Here is a 22,162-nt window from a genome sequence, read left to right on the forward strand (position 1 = left end):
GAGGAAAATCGATAAGAGAACGCCAGTAATAATATAGTTTTTTCCGTCTTATTTGGTTTTTCCACACATGTTTGTTTTGTTAATTTGCAAAAGGAATTCATGTACCGTTCCGGTTTACAATACGATCTTTTCATCTCCTTAGAAATCGTTATTAGACTTGATGTAATTGCAAGGCCGAGAAACCGCAACAACTACTGTAATCTTTGTGTGCATTTTTCGAAGATGAATTTACGAAAATTAATACCAGAGTAGAATTCTTTTTTTTCCGACCGCAAGCAACAGGTTGCAAAAAATCAAACACGAAAATGGACTAGTTTATATCGCATAATTGGCAGTTTTCTCTGCATTATTAACCTGGTTTGTAATATTTTATTTGAGATTTACAACATTGATTTTAAATGCAAGAACAGATAAACGCATCTGCGAGCTATAATTAATTGGGATGATAAAGCAACTAGAGCGCAAAACAACCAATACCTTATTGTTTTGTAAGCATTTTTTTATGTGTGCGTTTAATGATGTTGTTCTGCGATCGCGCGGACAAAGAACACCGAACAATGCACTTAATTTTACACTTTAGCAAAGCCATTAATCCGACACATTTTTACCCCAACCTACAGCTTTAATGAAACTTTTACTTTTGTGTTAAAAATCAATCTTCAATCCATTTGCTGCAAATATTCGAGAGCACCTTTTCCCTCATTTTCTCGACGTTTGTCGTATATATTTAAGCGCAATCACTGGAATGTTTTTCTCCCGAATGTTCAACACGTCCTTTCCGAATTCCTTCTTATTGCATTTTGTGATCGTGCCATCAAATCATAATGTTCGTCTGTCATTGATTGTTATTTATTGAATGGTAAATGTTTGTTCGTGAGAGTCCAACATCGTTGACCTTGCGTTTCACATCGGTTTAGGCTGCCAAAGAAGAATTGATCGAAAGGGAGATTGCACTTAATGATGATAATAAGGAACGTTTCATGTTACGTAATTTGGCTGATTATGATAACATCGAGGTGGCATATGGCGCTTATTCACAGTTAGTGATTTCTCAACATTATTGCTTGGGATAACGGGATGCGATCAAAGACGTTTTCGTCAGTCTGGACGACTAATTGCAGACAACTGTAAATACTTCCGTTCTGTATTAAGCATACTTGGTAATTATAATTTATGTAATTTTGTGACATGCCCTACTTAACCATAATTATGCAACAAGGCTCTTAATTTTAAACGTTACACCGATCTAGAACAGTTTCTGCCAACGCATGAACTAAAACATTATTTTACCCAGTATTTTTATTAATCATGCTCACAATTTCTTGTTCCAATTCTCACTCATTTTAACTGTTTATGTCCATTGTTTATTTCAAGTCTTGAAAATTACACAGTTCTTCGTTACACAAATTTGTTTATTAAAATAGGTACAGCGATGCAACCAGAAAGCTAAGTTGTCAGGACTGACGCACGTTTTGACTCGTTCAGTATTACCAACTGAAAAACATTGTTTGAATCTGTAAAAATGTTGAAAGCACACAAGGAATGTACATCGGGGCATTGTTTGACAACTATTTTCGCATCACAATTGACACAGTGTTTTTCATAGCAAAATTTTACACCACCAACTGCTTAAAATAAAAATTACCAATCGGAAATTTAGGGTTGTACCCACCTGCTTGTATGGCGATGTAAAGCACAAGCGGAATTAGACAACGAGAGTACATCTTTAACTGTAAAACGAACCGAATTGCCCTATTTATAGTCCAATCTCTTTATGTAAATTGGGTTTCTGCTGAATTCAATTGTGGCAATTGGTAAATGTTGTTCGCAAAACCGATAAAATTACATTGTTGAGACTCAAATTGTGGTGCTTGGGAAAAAAATTGATGTAAATCTCGGATTTTTTGTCGTTTGGAGTCAGATATCGCATTGCAAATGTGTAATCTACATATTTGCAGGTAGCAGTCCAACCTCTGAGAGATTAATGTAGGGGATAAGTTGTCCTTTGCGAAGATGCGTTTCGTGATAGAGACAAAGCATCCAATTATCTAGATTTTGCTGTAAAGCGGGTAGGCATCTTATTCCTTCATTCTTGTAAAGTTTTTGCCTCGAGAAGGTCGTACGACCTAAATCAAATATTGGTCTCTAGATATATGAGAGGCAATTTAATTTAAGACCTTTGTCCTGCTGCTGCCACTTGTAGATAACCTGATCCAATTTAATCAAGGCAAACTCCTTCCTGACTGAGAAATTACACAAAACCGCTTCAATTTTTTACAAGAAATTTCATAAAAGACGCGATGAATAAATGATGGCGCCACGTCGTGTCACTCTGATATTAATTTTGATGAGAGTGTAAAACATGCGGCACTAACCTATTTATTACCTCATATTTTACCAGAAACTATAAAATGCAAATACACCTCTGTCATAACGAGCTTTTCAAACATTTTTCATTACCTATTTAGTACTAGTGAACGTTCCAAATGTGCAAACGTTGTGTTCTCACCAAAACACACATTGCAAATTTGCATAAAACCATAAATATGCAAGCAACTGAACGTCTCTTAGGGTGTTGTAGATCATTCTAGAAGCTTGAAGCAATTATAACGAGCCTCTATGTCCTTCTTCAACACTCTACAGGATTACGTAAATCACAATCAAACTGTTTGCCTTTAGTGCCGCTAATCTCAGTAACAAGAATATAATCAACGCTGCAATTTTTTCAATTCGTTTACGATTTCTGAAAGGAAGTGCAATGGTACAGCCATCGGCTACGCACAAATTGCAACTCCGAAAAAATACATTTTTTAAGTTCAGAAGAAATTGGCTGCAGCGCTAATACAATGGATACTTAATTTACCTTCAAGGTCCATTGTAGCTATAAGGCCACACAACGAGTTGGCAAACCCAATTAAGCAAAAGTCCACATTTATTAGATTTAACTGCTAAATAGCTAATCTAAGTTTAAAGTCACATAAATCCAATTATAAACTTGGCTGAAGCGATCTTGGCGAGAATGCTTCTTTAACCCTTTTACTTTTCCTAAATAAAAATGGTAAGTACTGAAATTTTATTGATTCATAAACGGAACAAATTTAATTCAGTTTAACAACGCCTCAAACGGAAAATTTTATTATTTGTCATTTCGAATAAAATCCTCGTATTAACTGGTCATGAGGGTAATCCTTTCATATTTTGACAAATCCTACTTAACGAATGTTTAGTCAAAAAATGACGGTCCTGTTATTGAAACAGTAAAACATTATTTAAATAAATTTGACCTAGAGTCTAATGCTAATTTTTGACACGCGATAGCAAAAGCAAATTTCACACTTGAGTGCAATTAATTATTTGTGGACACATAATACAATTATTAAAAAAATGCCTGACCCGAACAGTTGCGGAATGAAATTAAAGATGTTTCAAATAACTCGGATATCATTGTTCCTGAAGTTATTTAATTTCGAGTACTGCTTCAACGTTGTTCATTTTTTGGTCGTTGTCTGGAGTTTGATGAAAAATACAATTTCATAAATTCGCACATGTTGTAGTTAATTAGGTAATAAATCTCAGTGGGAATTTTTGCCAAATTCCGCGAAACAAGCGCTTTTGAATCAGGAAGAATCATATGCAGGAGTCTGTGACAACGTGTACGGTAAACTTCCGGATGAGTTTTGAGTCTTAAAGTCATAATACTGTTACACCGACGCAATACGACATGTGAATGACTTTTGAGCTAGTATGACGATGATTTGATTACACAGTTGGGTGCATATACGGTCAGTGAAGGACACATCATCACAGACATCTTCGCTAACGGAATCGTCTTTATGAAGACACGCATTTCGATCTTTGTTGGGAGAATGTGTGTAACAAACAACGTTAACTGTAACACGAATAATAATTGTTCGATTTCGACATCTTCGAACTCTGAGATTACAATGCGAGGAATGTTACCGTTCTGATAATAATAACGAGCTGTCGGATGCGAGCTAAAGCGAGATTTTGAATTGTGCGACGTGCATGACAATTGACTCTTACGGGAGAATTTTATCGATCGGACCAACACTTGCGGCTTTGCGCCAGAGAAGAAAAATTTATAAATTTTTTCACAATTAATTTACGATTTCCACATACTGCACAATAACAATGTGCGGTCAAATGTCATAAAAATTTAAATTTAATAAACTGCGATCAGTTGTCATCACAATTGTAATAAAAATCGTTTGGTCGTGTTGACGCCGCTTGCCCGTTATAAAAGCCACACAAAGCTTTACAGTTGTTTAAATAATAGTAAATTTATCGATAAGTGTATATTTGTGCATTCCTCATAATAATATTTACAGCATCGTTGATCTCGCCTTTGACCTCGACCAACTGTATCTTAGGTGTGTATCTCTCTCGTTATCTGGATACTATATTCATAATATTCGTAATTCTGTCGTCGTGAGAGCCATTCATCTTTTCGTACATTATTTTTTCATAGTGAGTCGTAAAAACGAAATTATTATAGTGAAACGGCGCTTATTTATTTTTATTTTTTTAGAAACCATCCATTTTGACACAGTCGACTAAGTTCCTCTCAGCTGTCTGTTGCAGATAAGAGTCAGGTTAAAGAATCGATTTTTATGTCTGGTAAAAATATTTGGGTTCAGGGCAATTAGCTGATTCGGTGCATCAAAGTTTGCAAAGGAGACGCTACGATAAATCACTATTGCTGAAAGCACTATAGTGATTTATAAATCGCACTTCCAGCATGACAGATTTAAAATTATTAAATTCCCCACGAAAAAAAAAAACGTCAGCTAAACCAAAAATAGAATAATGTGACAATGCCATTAAACCGAGAGCCGACCTCCATCAGGAGTACTATATGGGCTTTAATTGACACTCTCAATCTAACGAATTTCCTGTTCCTAGAAGCCATTCTTGATTCGACAACCATTTACTTTCAATACGTAATGTAGCAATAACTTATTATATCACTTATCATCTCCTTACGTAATTCAATTGCTCTCCTCTACCATCAGATCCAACAGTAGTAATAATTCCTGTTTAACCGGCATTGTTCGTGAGCATCTAATTACAGTCGAGTAGAATAAATCGTAACCCCGCGATGATGACTTATTGTGAAAGATTGATCAAAATGCGAAAATAATTGCGCACCAAAGAAGAAATTTAATAACAAGCCGAGTCATAATTCCACGACAAAAAGTGCACTATTTGCTTGCAAACAACAAAGTTAAGCGCACTTGTACGGTTATTAATTCGAATACTCCTATCATTATCTCCAAGATATGTAATCGGAGCATCTTTATTACACCTACAGTTGAGGTCGTTCGATATGTATATGAGGTATATACAGTTGATTTCGTCCTGTGTGAATCTGGTTTTGTGCTAATGATGGCGGAAGCTATTTAATCAATCTTTTGTACAGTTAGTAACAAATTTATAAAAAGTTTTTCCAAGATGAAGCGAAAGTTACGGATTACTCCAATCGATCAACAGCTGTCTCACATTTATAAACAGAAGCTGGAATTCATAAATATGAATTTGTAATGATTAAAACGTAGGTACGAGACGAGCTTTCAGAAAGTGTAACTGAAACTTTTATCGTTTCATAGGAGCCTGAACAATGCTTCCTAGGAGACTCCAACTCGCTTTTGTGTCTCTCGTGGCAGCTTTACATCTTACACCATGGCATAGATATTTCATTAAACGATAAGATAAGAGAGACAAGTAGACTCCCGGAATCATTTTCTCTAACGAAGCTTGACTACTAAAAAATCTAGACGCGTCCAATCCGATAATTGATTAAAATAATTTAATAAACGAATCGGAAGACGCATAGCCATAATTAGAAATATAATTATTTGTAATTAACGGGAGTATTAAAGATTGAATTAATCGGTTTGCTCCCGTAGTAGCAGATATAAATCAATACCTAATATACGTAATTACGTCCAGTGGTGTAAATTACTGTGGCATAACTGTTTCAATCACACACCTACATAACGATTCAAGCACGAATATCCATGTTAAACATTTTTTAACCGCGATTCGGCCGAATCTGTTTTTTATGTTATTCAAGATGAGTTGTACCGTTTAAATTTAAATTCATTGGACTGCAAGTACCCTAGATATGCGTCCTGCATGTTAACACACCAATGTCAATAATTAGCAATTGATCGTTAAATTTGCTTAGGAATGTCATAGAACCGAACTGAGCACTGCAATTACAGTATATTCCGCATAGTTCGGCGTTAGTCATCTGTGCTATTTCAAATATAATGATTTTTTCCCCAGTTAATGTATCCATTTGCATGGATTGAATATAATATAAATGTCAACGTATCTCTGATGGTCTCAATTAGGTGCAGACGAGTGCAGACTTTACGAAATCAATCCATCATTTTGTGTATCGTCGTTCGACCAATGATGGATAGATTTCGCCAAGATAAAGTGGAATTCGTCGTAAACGGTATTTCATTGGAGCAATCAATCAATACAAAACACCCAATCCTTTTAATAGTAGTACTATCAGATAAATCACAAAGCCTTGACAAGAAAAGTTTTACGGTAATGTTGAATGGCATACAGTGCTCGTCAATGATTTATTATAAAGGTGGTTTGAAAGAAATGTACAAAGGTTAAAAAAGAGCCCTTAGTTTAGTCGTGAGTTTGATAATTGCAACAACCCGTTGTTTTAACAAGTGAATTTGACCTAATGACACGGTCTTGCGCCTACGACAAAACAACGGTACATTAAAATCGTGGTCATCTCCAATTGGAATTCGCTCTCGTGAGTGAAATAACGGACGATATGATGATTTTTCGCACCTGATGACATCATTTAATTGCATGTGCGCGTGTGGGTTGAAACCCAGATTTTGGCGACTAAACTAAATATTTCCATTAATCACAGGTTACGGCATTGATAAACACGTAATAACATGTCTTTCAGTGAAAGATTAATAACACATGTTTCTTTTATTATTTAGCCAGAAGCTGTTCTTTGTGGAGAAGAAATGGGTCGATTCAATTCCAGTTGTTTTATTGTTATAGAATTCAGTCCAGTTTTTACTTTGCTGCCGACTACAACTGTATATTATTTTGTTTTTTTAACTTGGTCGCTAATCGGAACGTGCACTAATTTCATTCGACTGATTACGCAAAATAGAAGAAATTGTCGGCACAATAGTGTCATTACAAAAATTGGGATGATGTGATATATTTTTTGATGAACGAAAACAACGGATTCACTTTTGAAACTTTTGTTAATTACAAATTAATTTCTGATTTCATTATTTACTAATAAATGGCACGTATATTTATTTTTTCTAATAGAAAATTTACAATACGAGTAATTTACCACAGCAGGTTTCTCCGTGATTGAAAATATTTTATTTGAACCTTCCATTACGAGCAGTACCGTGCTGTGAATAATATAAATGCAAACACGCTAAACGGCGCTACTTATTAAAGCTGATGACAAATACTTAAGGCAACTTTGTGGGCCATTTTATCGGTTTAAACCACAGATATGCACATGATAAGAGCCAAAGCAGGAAGAGAGGACAACTCGGTGTCGTAGGTCATGCACGAGTGCATTGCCGGCCAACGCTTTCTGTATGCACTCGGTCGTCGAGCTCTCCTCGAAGAAGATTCCAAAAAGATCGAGTCCTTGCGTTACCATTTCAAGTTTGCAATAAAAGTGAAAAAAATCACGCTTGATTTCTCTATTTGGACGCGTTGTCGAGTCAAGAGATGCATATTTATGGCCTTCTGTGCATTCACTATACTTAAGTACTTGAGATAAACAGTGTTTTGCAGTTGGTGTGCTTTTAAATTACGCCAGCAAAGGCCTGACTTAATGCACTGCCCATTACAAGTTCATAAATAAACGAAACTTAACTTTCTCTTCGATTAAAAGCGAATCAGAGGATAATTGAAATGCATTTTTTTTTGCTTGGGCCAAATCGTATTTTTGCATCCACTTCATTCATTATATATAAATAGCTGTTGCCTTTTATGTGGGTGTAATATCGCTGCAATAAATTCTTGATGACTGTAGTGGCGTTTCTAACGGAACTTTTGACTCAATTACTGGCGTTTTTAACACAAATTTCAAGATTCATCTGTTCTGTAACTAGTTAGCTGACCTAGACCTTAGGGTAAAAATTGCCACTCTATAATTTCTCCTAGTCTGTGGGTCATTTAGGCATTATCCCACGGATCGAGACAGTCATTAAGTCAGCGATAAAAGCATATTATGTAGATATGGGTGTGTAACAGGATGAAGTAATGTTATTTATTGGAATAAAGGATAGAGGTAAATATAACAATACATAATTCATAGGAACGTTATTAAATTTTTATTGTGATTATTGATCGCTAAAACGCGAATCCACTTTTTTCCTCATTGTATCTCTGTACCATTAACACCATTGCATCAATAATTTTGTGCCTGTTTGGATAACTTATCATTTAATAGGTGTCTTGTCAAATTCACTCGTAACGAAAATGTGATTGATGATGTGTGGACTTGAGAGAATTCTGTCGCTTCCAATGAACCTTCAAACGACACAAGGCCACACATCAAATGATTAATCAACTCTTTCTTTCAACGTAGCAGAACGAATTTAGATCAGTAATTGGCAATTTAAAGACGAGTAATGGTCAAGGACGTCCTTCTTTTAGATCTCGCGCAAGACAACATACGTCCCATAAGATTGTAAATTAGCGTGCAGTAAAACAAAACGACTTGTTGCCATTTTGAGAGTGCATGCGCTTTTTTTCACTTGGACAACTTCAGGTCACGTTTTAATTTAATTAGTGTATAATTAGGAAGTGGCACGAAACTGAATCACTGGCCAAGTTTTCACCATATAAGGAAAAAGCGTTTTGTTGTACATGAAGAAACAGTTAGGCTAGTATTGAAACATTTTTAGTACTAGTGTAAAATATTTATTCCTTTGGTGCATTCGTGTTTGCTGAAGCAAATGTATACAGAATCAATAACGAATGCAAACTCAATTAAATATTCATTGAGGATAAACAGTCGTCCTGTATACACTGTGATAAAAACTAGAATGAAGTAATAATTAAAACGTTCCGTCGATGTTTGCCAAAGATTTTTTATTACAAACTTTAATAAAAGTTCATCCTTTAAGAGGATTCATAACGGCGTTAAAATTGGAGAAATTTCCCCGATTTCGGCTTATTTTTCATTTCGTGCATTTCGGTATCGATCGCAGTTGCATAATGGATGTTATGTACGGAATGTAAAATCTCTGAGAAATTTAAAACCGGTCTTGTTACTTTTCTCACTCATCATTTTTAATGTTCAATTTAATTAATCGCTGTATTACCGAAAAAAACTTGTAATATTGCTTGGTGGAAAAAAGTAGGTAATGGTCGATTATGAGGTAAAAACACTTACACGCTTCCAACACTTGCTCTGATTCAATTAAGAAGAGAGACACATTTTCTGGACACGAAATTGCCACAAATTTACTCAACGGTACGAATCTTTCATGGTTTTATTTTTATCGAGACGTTAGATTTAATCATGTGAATCACCAAAGAAAAATAACACAGTTAACAGTAAATTCGAGAAAAATAAAAAAGTGACTTTGTTCCCTTAGAAGCTAATCAGGACAGACTAAAGTTTTAGTATGATCCTGCCACCACCAATAAAATGTGCTTTGATCATTTTGTTTGAAAAATGGAATCTGGTGAAGTGTAGTAAACGCAGATTGAGTCCGACAAAGAATAGTAATTAAAATTGACGGACCTTTGTTGCACTTCTCTAATTAAAAAACTAATTGAAAAATTATTTTTATCGATTGAATTGACCACATGTCCTGGTAGAAATTATATTCGTAATTCTGTCATGAGCACAGGATTATTATTAAAGAATGCATCTTTTATAATTCGATTTCATTTGCTTTGGCTTTATTTATCGTCACGTTTCTCCGTCCGTGCCATCATTCCCTCGCAAATTATTATTATTATTAGATGCATACATTGTATGCAGTCTACAGTTAACCCGATGAAAATTTACAAGTTTTGTAAATTTAATTTTAAAATGCCAAAAACCCAATTGGATGCGCTACAATGTCACGAAAGTGTTTTTACTCATTGAAAATAAAACTGTAATTATACAGTAAGTTTAATAACAATAATAGCACTTGCATGTCTTTGTTTAGGATAAGTGATGGTTTTTTGCAGTGACATTTGTTCAAAAAAAAAAAAAAAACTAAAACGATTTGTCCGGAATAAATGTAACAGTACTTTATAAGTATTTAATTATGCACACACACGAAATGGTGCTATTATCTCCTCTTATCTTGCATTCTCGCTCAATTCTGATACAAGCAAAAAAATGTAGCAGAAAATCACCCAATTTGGAATTCCACGTTTCGTTTCAAACCTGCTGAAAGAAACTTTTCAGTCGAGCGGTCCTTCTATTGACAAATATTCAATGCTGTCTTGTGTATCAAACCTTCTCAACTCAATCATCAGTTATAATAGAAAAGCCGATTAATGGAAAATTCTTCCAAGTTCACACCTAGATTACGGAAGTGTCCACAGAACAGCCACAGGCGGCTAAATTCATTAAACACATGAAATAACGGACATGTAGCCATGTTCCGGATAATTATTGTTATAAAGCGTTGAGAATTTTTCGTCGTTTTGCTCGAAATTCAAACAGATTTACATATAAATTGCGTGACCTCCCGTGTTAAGCAATTTGCATGATGTTATTAATCAGATTTTTAAGTGTGTTCTATGAAACGTTAAAGTGACAAAAAGTGTAAATTTTTCGCTTGAGAAATTCCGTTAAGGGCGCAATTGTTGCCGAATTTAGAAGAATTAAGTAAACGTTTTAAATTACCGTACAAGACACCAAACTTTAATGAATTTTGAGTTCACACGATAATTCCGTTAAAACTGTGTATTTTTAAATGATCGTTGGCTTACCGTCGAGTTTTTCCTCAAATAGAACCAATTTTGTAATAATAGTAATCGATGATCGATTACGTGTGTGATCTTATAAGACCGCCTGAGCATGTGTTTGAACAATAATTATTATTATTATTGACAGTTGACCGTTGAGGCATGCATAAAAGAAGCATACAGTTATAAAGCAACTTTCCATTAAGAAAAGTGCATTTTTGCGAATTTTGAACGAATGAGAGTGGAAGAAACGTTATTTTAATTTTTTCTACATCATTTGTTGGACTAGTTCTTGGATGTGGAACATTATTCAAGAGTGCGAAAAATGAATTGTCGTTAGAAAAGTAGCGAAAGTCTCTGAGACCGAATTAATTCGTAAATATCCAAATAATAGCGTGAAAAAATTTGGCTTCGGTTTGATTTGAATTGAAGCGAAATTCTATGAAATAATTTCAGTGTTCACATCAATTCGCGAAAACTAAATACACTCTCAGAAGGACCATTTTAATAAATTTTCACGGTCGAGCTACAACGTCCACAACTTATTGAAATATTACAAAAAGTTCCAAACAATTGCAAGTTTTTTTTTCTGTTCACAAGACATGGATTGTCTTTTAACTCACAGTAGGAAATTTTTTAATCTAATTAGGAGTTACGATTTAATTAAAGACCGTTAAATTAGGTGAGCTAAGAATGCAAGTACTAACAGTACCTATGTGAACGGAAATCCTCCTTCATCTTCAACAAACTTTGTGAATTTTTCTCACATTTTCAATAAATCTCATTCGAAATTAACTTTTACAAGTAATTAATTTCTCTTTGTTTTCCAACGACTTATAACAAAATATTCCGCAGTCTTGTTGCAGTATTCGCAAGGTCGTTTAGTCAATGACCGCCTTACCACTTCCTTGAACTTGGAACAGAACTGGATCGTATCTGCATAAACAAACTGACCATTAAATAACGAGCAATGAGACCATTATATGCGAGTTTGCAAAATAAGGACAAAGAAATGCGTTCCTATCTAATTCTAGATTCGATTTATTACCACCAGAGAAACAATTTGACACCTCATTGTTTTCTGAATAACCACAGACGTAAATTACATCCGGTTTTTGGTACCAAAGGAAGCACAATTTTCGGTTAATCTGATAGTACCACATTCTGACAAATGCGGTCAGAAGACTTCATACCTCGGTACTTGTCTTAAATAATAATCTATGCCAATATGAATTAAACTAAAAAATGTACTACATTTTCTCAATGCCTTGATCAAGTAGTACCAACTTTCTTAATGTAGTAAGTACTTTGGTAGAAACATCAAATTAATATGCAAATGTAAGAAAAAAAATAGTTGAAAAATTTGAGAATGAGTGAAAAGTGTTATCAAAAATGTGGCGAAACTAACCGTCGTTGTGGACGTCGAGTGCATCGAGTGGACCTAACTGTTAAGCCGAGTCAGTAAGCGTGCAAAAAGCTCAGTATCAGCCAATAGCAGAAGAGTCATCATGTTGTGAACCAATGGCCATCGTTGCATAACCGCCACAGAGGCAAGTATAAGACAAGACACCTGTGCCATGAACTCATTTCGGGCCGTGTAATAAGACGCGGAAGGACTGCTGCAAGAACAACTAGCAGTGAACTTGAGGAGCGGTTACGAAACGGTGTCTTGGTGTGGTTGTGTGTATGGTGAGTTCAACGCCTCAAACAACAAGAAAAACTAAGGACTTTTGTGGACGGATGAAAGGTAGGTCGGATTGACATCAATTTCTGAGGAGACCAGTGCATTTTATTTACTGTTACTTATGAATAAATATCACGATTTTGGGTTAAACGAATTCAGATATAACGGGGACTTGTTTAAGATTCTTCTTGCCCAATTTTATTCAGAAATTTCTGGTTCGTTATTAAAACATCAGAAGCTTGGAGATTAGTTGAAGCGGCACGCTCGCTCATTAAAAGCTTACTTATTAAAAAATTCATTTTAAAATCTGCTATTATGTCGTTAATTTCTGAAAGGAAAATTAGCTGAATCACGGTCGCAGCAACTATTAATAAGCGAGCTAATAGCCTGAATAGAAAAATACTTTTATGGTGTATTAAAAACGCATTCTAATCTTACGTTAGATTGCGTTCGTGTAGAACACGTTTTAATTACAAAGGTCAAAAAACGACCAGTTTGTACCAAGGATTAAAAATTAGTTTTCATTTTTTTTTACTTACTTTGGAAATTATTTTGAAGAAATTTTGCAAAGAAGTTAAAAACGAGATAAATCAGTCAAGAAGCCATATTAATGTATTATGTTATACGAAATCACTTTTTCAAGTGGATTTAAAGAACTTTTGAAAATAGTAAAAAAGTTTTAAGGTAATAGCTCTTTAAAAACGGGCTTAATTTTTTCTTCCTTATGCAAAAAATAACGTCATTTTTTATTTTATCAGCTAAGAAATGTGAGAATAAATGTGTCTTTATCTTCCTGATGCAGGAAGTTAGATAATGGGATAATCCTTGTCGATACAGCTTGATAAAGTTAATGAAAAGCTTCTGAAAGGATGTGTAAGCTATAAATTGTGTCAATTAACTTGAATGGAAATAGATTTCGTACTTAACAACCAGTTAACGCTGAATTTTAATTTCCTTTGTGCTTCGCTGAAAGTTTGCGTCTTCGAAATCGTATTGACAACCTACTGGCACCTAATATCTGACTGAATTGTTGTCTGATGTGGAAAAATGATCAAAGCAAGTTTGCTGTCGAGATTGGACAACACAGCAGGTCACGACGAACTCAAATACAATAAATTTCGTTTCTATTGAGCATTGATTGTGATTTCACCACAGGATGCGTTAAAAAACACGATTAATTATACTGTCCGCCCTCAAGTAGCATCAGTAAATCGTTCGCTATGGCGCATAAACATGCAAATAAATGTTTATTATACAGAAAAGGAAAGCATCAACTACTCTTCCACCAATACATCAAATTATAGTTAATTACACTAGTTGTGTTTCCGTCCAAGAGGGCTCCAAGTTACTGACCTAGGATGAACTCTCAAGGTCGTCTAAGACGGTATAAATAGAACTTGTGGCTTGTATAATGAATATCGAATAACTCAAACTGGTTTTCAAGCTTTACTCTATTTCATCCTGATGCAATTTGTCAGATGAGTTGTGTTGTGAACATTTTTAAACAAGTAATTAAAGAAATTCGCAAGTCATACGTTAAATTAACCGGCAAGCAACGAAAAAATTGCCAGTAATTAGGAAAATTGAAGATGATTTCGATCATTCACACGACAATTGTGCGAACCTATCCGTTCTCTAACTGTAATACTTAAATACTAGTGTTTGTGGGTATTGGGATTTAGTACAGTGGCAAGAATAAAACGACAGTTACGTATCACTAGTATGTGTGGGATCACAAGTATTATATTAAACACGTATTTGCATAACAGTAAAACTTAACACGAATACTTTACTGACGGATTTGGCAATTCTGTAACAGACGTTAATGGCATCTGATGGCAAACATTCGTGTCGTAACGATGCATTTATTTAGTGGAAACTTACTTTCAGTATTACAAGAAATTTTGAATTTTCTGCGAGATAATTCGTAGGATGCGGTTTGTGGGGACAATTAGGATAAAGTATGACTTCCCAAGGCATTGGTTTAGGCCATAAATTACACAAGTCTCAACGGAATTAAAAGTGTGAACTTGGAATCACAGGCGCGTATAAATCACAAAAGAAAAACAGTTTGTAATTGAAAACTCGTCGAAAATCGGAATTATGATGGAAATGATTATGAAGGTGCTTGTGCTTCAAAGCAAAATGTAAATTCGTTACCTGCTGCGAATTGATATAAAAAAGTGGATTTCTAGTCATCTGTGAGACGTAGCAGCGTAAATTAAACGTTAAATCAATAAGTATTAATTACGAAAGCGCAATCTGTGCCGGCCAAAAGGACCTTGACAATGGCAGAGAGAAAGTTCAATGGACTTTGTTGGCCTTCGATACTAACTTAGCCATTTCCTGTGTGCCTCAAAACCTACATTCAGCACCCACGCGGAAATCCAACAACTCCCTCAAAATCTAATTAATTAAAACAAACACTAATTCGTCATTTATCAGATTCATTTCGCGCGGACAATAAAACGCTTCGCTCGGTTTTCCCTTGGAGAATTCAACTCAATAAAAGTCGAATTGGAGCAGGTAAATAAAATTTTCGTCAGTCCCAAACAATGGACTTGGCTCGCATTCAAAACCTTGACCTCGCATGCAATTTCCACGAGATGTATAAATAAAAGCAAACGATTTGATCCAAAGAGAAAAACTCTTGTCGATTCAGTTTGAAGGAATTCGAAGCATGTTGTTGACCTACAAAGGTGAGAAGCGCCCGTTATAAAAAAGGCATGAACTATAAATCAAAATATAGGAGCGGTTCAAACAAACTTTACGCGGGTTCAAAGAGAATCTCTTCTTCAACTGTTGCGAATCGAACAATGACATTTTGCTAGTTAAAATTTTCATCGCAGCTAATTTTACGTAAATAGCCTATCATAGTCGTTTATACACCGAATAAGGCGAGTCGTAATTGCGTTATTAGTGAGCGTGGCTGCGGAAGGGTTTACAAAGTTCCTAGAGATTATTATTGTATTACATAAAACAGAGTAATTTCCGTACAAAGTGATGATTTTTCAGCAGAGTTGGTTCCTTCCTTCAAAGCCTTGTAGTCCAGTCAAATAAGCCAAAATGTTGGAGAAAAGCTTACATTTTTCATTAAATTACTGTGAAGTTTAGTGAAAAAAAAATTCATGTTTTAATCGCCGAGGAGGGGTTACGCATACAAGTGTGTACAAGTTTAAAAAAAAAAATCATAGTGAGTTTTAAATTTATGGTCAAGCATGATTTAAAAGCTGGTCTATTCGAACAGCCTTGACACTGCAAATCGCGTGTTGCGCTAAAACCAAGAAGGCATTTGCCTGTGCTTGCATTTGAACCAGTCCGTAATAAGTATCGGTCTTGTTCTTTTTTCGTTGTGGTGCAGTCACAACAACAAGAAATCCCTTTGTGTGTGGTGCGAACGCAGACTTAGATTGGAAATAATAGCATGCATTAGTTGTAGCAACCGGAATGCATGCAATCTGTGTCAGAGGAGAATCGCTCCAAAGTTCTCTAGCTTTAAGGATATTTGCACGAACAAAGGCATTGAGCGTAACTGTGGCACGTTCGCCTATTTGGCACCTAGACCTGCTTGACCACAAAATCCCACGCTGGAGACGTTCTTCACGATGGGAAAAACTAAGCCTTAATTAGTTGCATGTACGCATAAATTACCATCAGCACTCTGATTGCAACTTTCTGATTCATAGTCACGAGCGGTTCGAAATAATTTTGTGGCGGCGCGGCGTCAGTTTTTGTAATAGATTTATGATACAAATCGCACATCTGTATTCATTTATTTAAATTGATGTTTATTTATTCAGATGCACCTTGTAGCCTGAAAAATCGCCCACTCGTGCTCAATTCTTCCAAAACGGCCTTTTCAAGCCACAAACTTCCTCAATAATTATAATTATAATGAAATCACTGTGGTTAATGTTCCGACCATCGTAACTTACAACGGATGTTTCACAAGACATCAACGGTACCTCTAAAGCAACTGACGCCTGACCCACAAGCTAAATACCGTTTTTACAACAATTTTAATTTTTTTTTGCTTTATTTTCACATTCTTGGTCGCCTCAGAATGTGTTTCAAGTGCTAATTTATTACTTAGTACACGAGCATCGGACGGCTTTTTCATGACCACTTCATATTTTATTCAACACTGCCGACAATCATTTTATTTTATCTCCGAAATCGAGCGAAAGCAAAAAATACTATAGCGAACACAAAACAATAACTTTAATATCACGTCAGCTAATAAAAGTTGCAATTAAACCAATCCACGCCTCGGCGCAATTTTCTCGTTCGTGTGTAAAGAAAAGGATTCGATTCTGTCAAATCCCTTGCATTTACACCAAGTGTTATTTGCTCCCAAAAGGGCAGGAGTTTTACAAAATTGCTCAATTCTGATTAGCTAACGGAACGTTAGTCAATTATAACCGACAAGACAAGATAATAATGACAGCCGTTTGAAAACCTCAAGTTTTGATGTGGCACTGTGTCGTACCGTTACACCATGATGTGACCTCACAATTTTTTCACTCACATATTTGGAATCACGTTTTCGTGTTGTACGTATTGATTTGTCATGGGAAAAGCTTTCGATAATTAAGTCACCCATTTTGCGAAACAAACCACAGATTTGATGGTCGAATGACGATCAATACTGAACGTTTGTTTTTTTTTTTCAAATTGAATTCTAGGAGTTTGGAGTTGATTAATGAAATTGGCTGAGTGAATTAACAGTTCCATTAACGGTAAAGACCATAACATAAGTAGTTCGTTCTACTGTTAAAATTTAGTTATCGGTGCTCCTTTTTCTTCGTCTGATTAATTATGTTTCCTTTCCATTTCGAATAATCAAGAAAAGCGAAAGTGGTAAAGAATGTCGTTTGTAAGAAAAACTATCAACTGATACGTTGACCTCCGTCACTTTTCACACTCTTAATTAGAAAAGTTCAAATACCTGTCGGATTCATTGTCTTTCATTGAAGCATAAAGCCTTTTACGACGGTGTATTAGTGAGAATTTTCAGTGTTCTTCATAGTGCATTGCCCTTGCAATCATCAACCAACTATACATGCCAACCTTTGACCGCACTTCCATTCTCGTAAACGCTGCTTATTCTTGCAGTTGCTTTACGAAGGGAGATTTGCATTTTGAATTTATTCAAATGCTCGATCGATATTTCAACGACGCTTTATTTATGACTGGAATATTTTTACATGTTTCGACTCTGATTCTTATCCAGAAAAGACCAGCATCTGGCTTATGGCAGCTACCAAGAGACTTGAGCTGTTTTTCACTTAATTAAATTAATTATCTTATTTGGTTCGAGATAATCTCTCTGTGATCTACTCGTCACTAATTTCCAGATGTGTGCGTTAACAGCATACACTCATATTTTTTAAAAATACTTAAATTTAAAAATGGTGGATGCGCCGGGTATTTTTATTGTTGCATTATGTCCAACATTCCATTTGATTCCGAAATAAAATTACCGATGTCTCGCTTCCTTACGCTTAATTGGCGCGAAGTTATAATTCATGGTAAAGTATAGTAACACTGCAATTGCGTTTCGAATTCGAGAATTCGCATGCTTCGAAGAATTCAAGTTTAATTCTTCGCTTGATCGAATATGAAATTGAATTTGTGCGTAATTCATTTTCAATGAAACTACAAATATTTAACGACTAACACAAAAAAAGAAACTAGAGTGATGTATTTCCATATTAAATAACGCGGACGAAGAGGCGCCTAAGTAGCCTGTCGAGTAGTCATCTATTACGTGCAAACATGCAAGTAACGTTTCCACATTCAGTGCTTAATGAGTGAGATATTTTAGGTCGTTTTCCCACAGATAAAATATAAACACGCTAACATCTCCTATCCATATTTACAGAGTTGTCTTTTTTTGCAGATGGTGCACCATACTCTTGCAATAAGTCTGATTCTAGTCGTAGTGAATATATATGGAAGTTTAGGTGAGTTCTTTTACTTGTTTCATTCAAGCGGAACGACTTGAACGGTTCTTTGCGGTTTTCGGATTGTTTCCAAATTACGCTCGACCGTTAATTATGTTTTGTTTGTCCCAACTTAAAGAGACGCCAAGTTTCTAATCATCTTAATTGTTTTACATAACTTTGCATAGATATCCATTTTAAGCGAACACAGGAGGAAGTTATAAAACTAAATGATCGTACAAAATCTATCAACAAGTAAATTTCCATTTAATTCCAGGAAGGATAGCGTTTGAAAAACTAACAGACTTCGATTATCGAGGAAACACATATTACACCGTAAAAAATTTAAGTCTTTATGAGTGTCAAGGTTGGTGTCGTGAAGAGCCCGATTGTCAAGCTGCAGCTTTTAGTTTCGTGGTAAATCCTTTAATACCCGTCCAAGAAACGCTTTGTCAACTTCAGAATGAAACTTCATCGAATAATCCGTCAGCGGTACCACAACGTTCCGTCAATATGTACTACATGACCAAGTTGCAACTACGTTCAGAGAACGTTTGTTTGAGACCTTGGGCTTTTGAACGCGTCCCGAATAAAATGATAAGGGGCTTGGACAACGCCCTTATTTACACTTCAACTAAAGAAGCTTGTCTTGCGGCTTGTCTCAATGAGGTATAAATAACACTTTTAATCAAAATGTTGGGGATAATTTTTGCTTCAAAAACAGAAAAACAACAATGGTTGTTTTACCATGAAGTAAACAGTGAATAAAATAGCTATTATCGTTTACGAAATACGGAATAAAAATATGTTTTGTAAAATTGTACATTAACATATTTTCTTGACTTTTTTGTATTATTTAATGTGTACAATTTTAAAAATCGCCATAGATACTTAAATGCTATGTAAAATTTTATGCGCTGCATTCAAATTTGAAGGTCGTTTGTAGATTTGAAATTGCCTTCATTATGAAAAATAGGTTTTAGCGAAAAGTTTGCAAAAACCTAAAATTGAACAAATTTTGCGTTTGCATTCGCTAGAAACTTTATTTTTTTTAACAGAAATTCTTCAATTAATACGGATTTTTAATGAGAATTACACTTTCTTGTAAAGTTACAAGAAAATTTCGAGATTTTTTTCTTTTAAAAGATAGATCCCTACATGATTAAATACTTCACAGCAAGCTTATCCCCAACACCTTGACTGGAAAAAGTAATTTTTCTTCGAAATGTGACTATAAAATTTTCATTGTAGCACCGTTTCACCTGCCGTTCGGTGGAATACAATTATGTGACTCTCCAATGTCAATTGAGCGACTCTGATCGACGTACCACTGGTCAATTTGTGCAATTCGTAGACGCACAAGGTGTTGACTATTTCGAAAATCTGTGTTTAAAAGGAAATCAAGCTTGTAAAGGCAACCGAATCTTCCAAACGCCTCGAATTGGAGTCGCTGACGATAAAGTAGCACAATACGCTTCTTTGCATTATTACACCGATAAAGAACTACAAGTGACAAGTGAAGCGGCTTGTCGTTTAGCTTGCGAAATCGAAAACGAATTTCTTTGTCGATCGTTTTTGTACAAGGGACCTCCACAAGGCTCACAATACAACTGCCAGTTGTTCCACCTTGACCACAAAACTTTACCGGATGGACCTAGCACTTATCTAAACGCTGAACGACCTCTCATTGACAACGGGGAACGAATTGGGAGTTATTTCGAAAATTCGTGCGAAAGTGAGTACAATTCATTCATTGATGGAATTATAATTTAATAATTTCTTTTAGAAACGGTTTCACCATCTGGGGCTCCCTCTGATAACACTCTCCCTGTAGTGTTTGAAGCTACAGAAGACCCGACTTTGAACAACTTGACCCGAAGTGATGTCAATTGTGACAAAACTGGAACTTGCTACGATGTTTCAGTCAATTGTAAAGATACCAAAATCGCAGTTCAAGTCAGGACCAACAAACCGTTCAATGGCCGGATTTATGCTTTAGGACGTTCAGAAACTTGTAATGTTGATGTTATCAACAGTGATCTCTTCAGATTGGATTTAACGATGACGGGACAAGATTGTAACACGCAGTCGGTGGTATGTTACTTCACCTAACAATAAAAGTGTGTAAAAGCCGCTGTTTCAGACCGGTGTGTATAGCAATACTGTTGTTTTGCAACACCACAGTGTTGTTATGACCAAAGCTGATAAAATCTACAAAGTCAAGTGCACGTACGATATGTCGTCGAAAAATATCACCTTCGGAATGATGCCAATCAGGTGAGAAATAAAATATGTAAAACAACTCGATCCAATTTTTTTGCAGAGATCCTGAAATGATTAGCATCACCTCAGCTCCTGAAGCGCCACCTCCAAGAATCCGCATCTTGGATAGTCGGTCTCGTGAGGTGGAAACAGTGCGAATTGGAGACAAACTCACTTTCAGGATTGAAATTCCCGAAGACAGTATGTAATTTATTTTAACCATTAAAATATTGTTATTGTTATTTTAGCACCGTATGGTATTTTTGCGCGAAGTTGTGTCGCAATGGCTAAAGATTCTAAAAGTACGTTCCAAATTATTGATGACGAAGGATGTCCGGTTGATCCCAGCATCTTTCCTGCCTTCACTCCCGACGGAAATGCTCTCCAATCAGTGTATGAAGCTTTCCGTTTCACGGAATCATACGGCGTGATTTTTCAATGCAATGTCAAGTATTGTCTGGGACCGTGCGAAGCTGTGAGTAATTAATTTTTTATGTTTATTTGTGGTGATTTTCTTGTGTTAGGCTGTGTGCGAATGGGGACGGGATTCGATCGAATCTTGGGGTAGGAGAAAGAGATCTGTGAGTAATACAACCGATGAAGAAAAGGAAGAAGACATGACTTTGAGTCAAGAGATCCTAGTTCTTGATTTTGGAGATGAGAAACAATCGCAGTTTCTCAAAAGCAGCGAATCGAGTGCTGATTTCGGTAAAGGTATTAGTGTTGGATTTCGGACGAGTTTTTATTCAATTGATTTGTTTCTAGATAAAACAGTAACGATCATTGAACCGTGCCCCACCAAGACTTCAGTGTTAGCCTTGGGTGTGACTTGTGCCTTATTAGTTCTACTTTACATCAGTACGCTGTTCTGTTACTACATGAAGAAGTGGTTAAATCCCGGGAAACACATCGCTTGAAGATTTAGAGACACTTTGGTGCTTTAATCAAGTTTGATCTTTCGGTTGAGTTGACGAGCAGCATTGTTAGTTCTGTGATATCGTTAACTCGAGATGAGATATCAAATAGGGAATTCCCCGACTCTACATTATGCAATATGTATTTTTTAAGGATTTTTTTTCGGGAAGGTGGCGGCCTTGGTGATGGAAGCTTTATTTTACCGTTGCAAAAGTTATACTTTCTTGATCTCTTATTAAAACTAATTTGCACTGACTCTCGTTCCTAGAGCAAATTTTGTAACGGTAAACAGTCTAATTCGTGTACTTATTTATTTTATTTATTTACTTTTTTGTATATATCTCGACTAGGCTAACATTATTTATATCGATTATTTTATACACGTTCTCAA

At 35.6% G+C, this 22,162-nt stretch overlaps 1 protein-coding gene and 2 long non-coding RNA genes across 4 annotated transcripts; 2 read left to right on the top strand and 1 right to left on the bottom strand.

The window, feature by feature from the left end:
* Nucleotides 1-1,391: 1,391 nt before the first annotated feature.
* On the bottom strand, nt 1,392-4,020 carry LOC135266004 (uncharacterized). The gene is made up of 2 exons (XR_010333932.1): nt 1,673-4,020; nt 1,392-1,625 (listed from the first exon to the last, which is right to left on the bottom strand). It is a non-coding gene; the product is annotated as an uncharacterized LOC135266004 (long non-coding RNA).
* Nucleotides 4,021-4,154: 134 nt separating this feature from the next.
* On the top strand, nt 4,155-5,122 carry LOC135265836 (uncharacterized). The gene is made up of 3 exons (XR_010333665.1): nt 4,155-4,296; nt 4,350-4,488; nt 4,550-5,122. It is a non-coding gene; the product is annotated as an uncharacterized LOC135265836 (long non-coding RNA).
* Nucleotides 5,123-12,526: 7,404 nt separating this feature from the next.
* tyn (trynity) lies at nt 12,527-22,162 on the top strand. Of its 2 annotated transcripts, none has more exons than XM_008192195.3 (10): nt 12,527-12,712; nt 18,552-18,615; nt 18,872-19,263; nt 19,846-20,329; nt 20,381-20,688; nt 20,738-20,871; nt 20,918-21,057; nt 21,105-21,331; nt 21,381-21,564; nt 21,622-22,162. In XM_008192195.3, exons 2-10 carry the CDS (start codon nt 18,552-18,554, stop codon nt 21,771-21,773), a joined length of 2,085 nt encoding a protein of 694 aa, XP_008190417.1. In that variant the 5' UTR covers nt 12,527-12,712; the 3' UTR covers nt 21,774-22,162. The 2 variants fall into 2 exon arrangements, with proteins under 2 accessions (XP_008190417.1, XP_008190416.1); XM_008192194.3 differs by having other exon boundaries at nt 12,528-12,712; nt 21,381-21,570.

This window comes from Tribolium castaneum, chromosome 4, assembly GCF_031307605.1.
Source record: "Tribolium castaneum strain GA2 chromosome 4, icTriCast1.1, whole genome shotgun sequence".
In the NCBI taxonomy this organism is placed as follows: Eukaryota; Metazoa; Arthropoda; class Insecta; order Coleoptera; family Tenebrionidae; genus Tribolium; species Tribolium castaneum.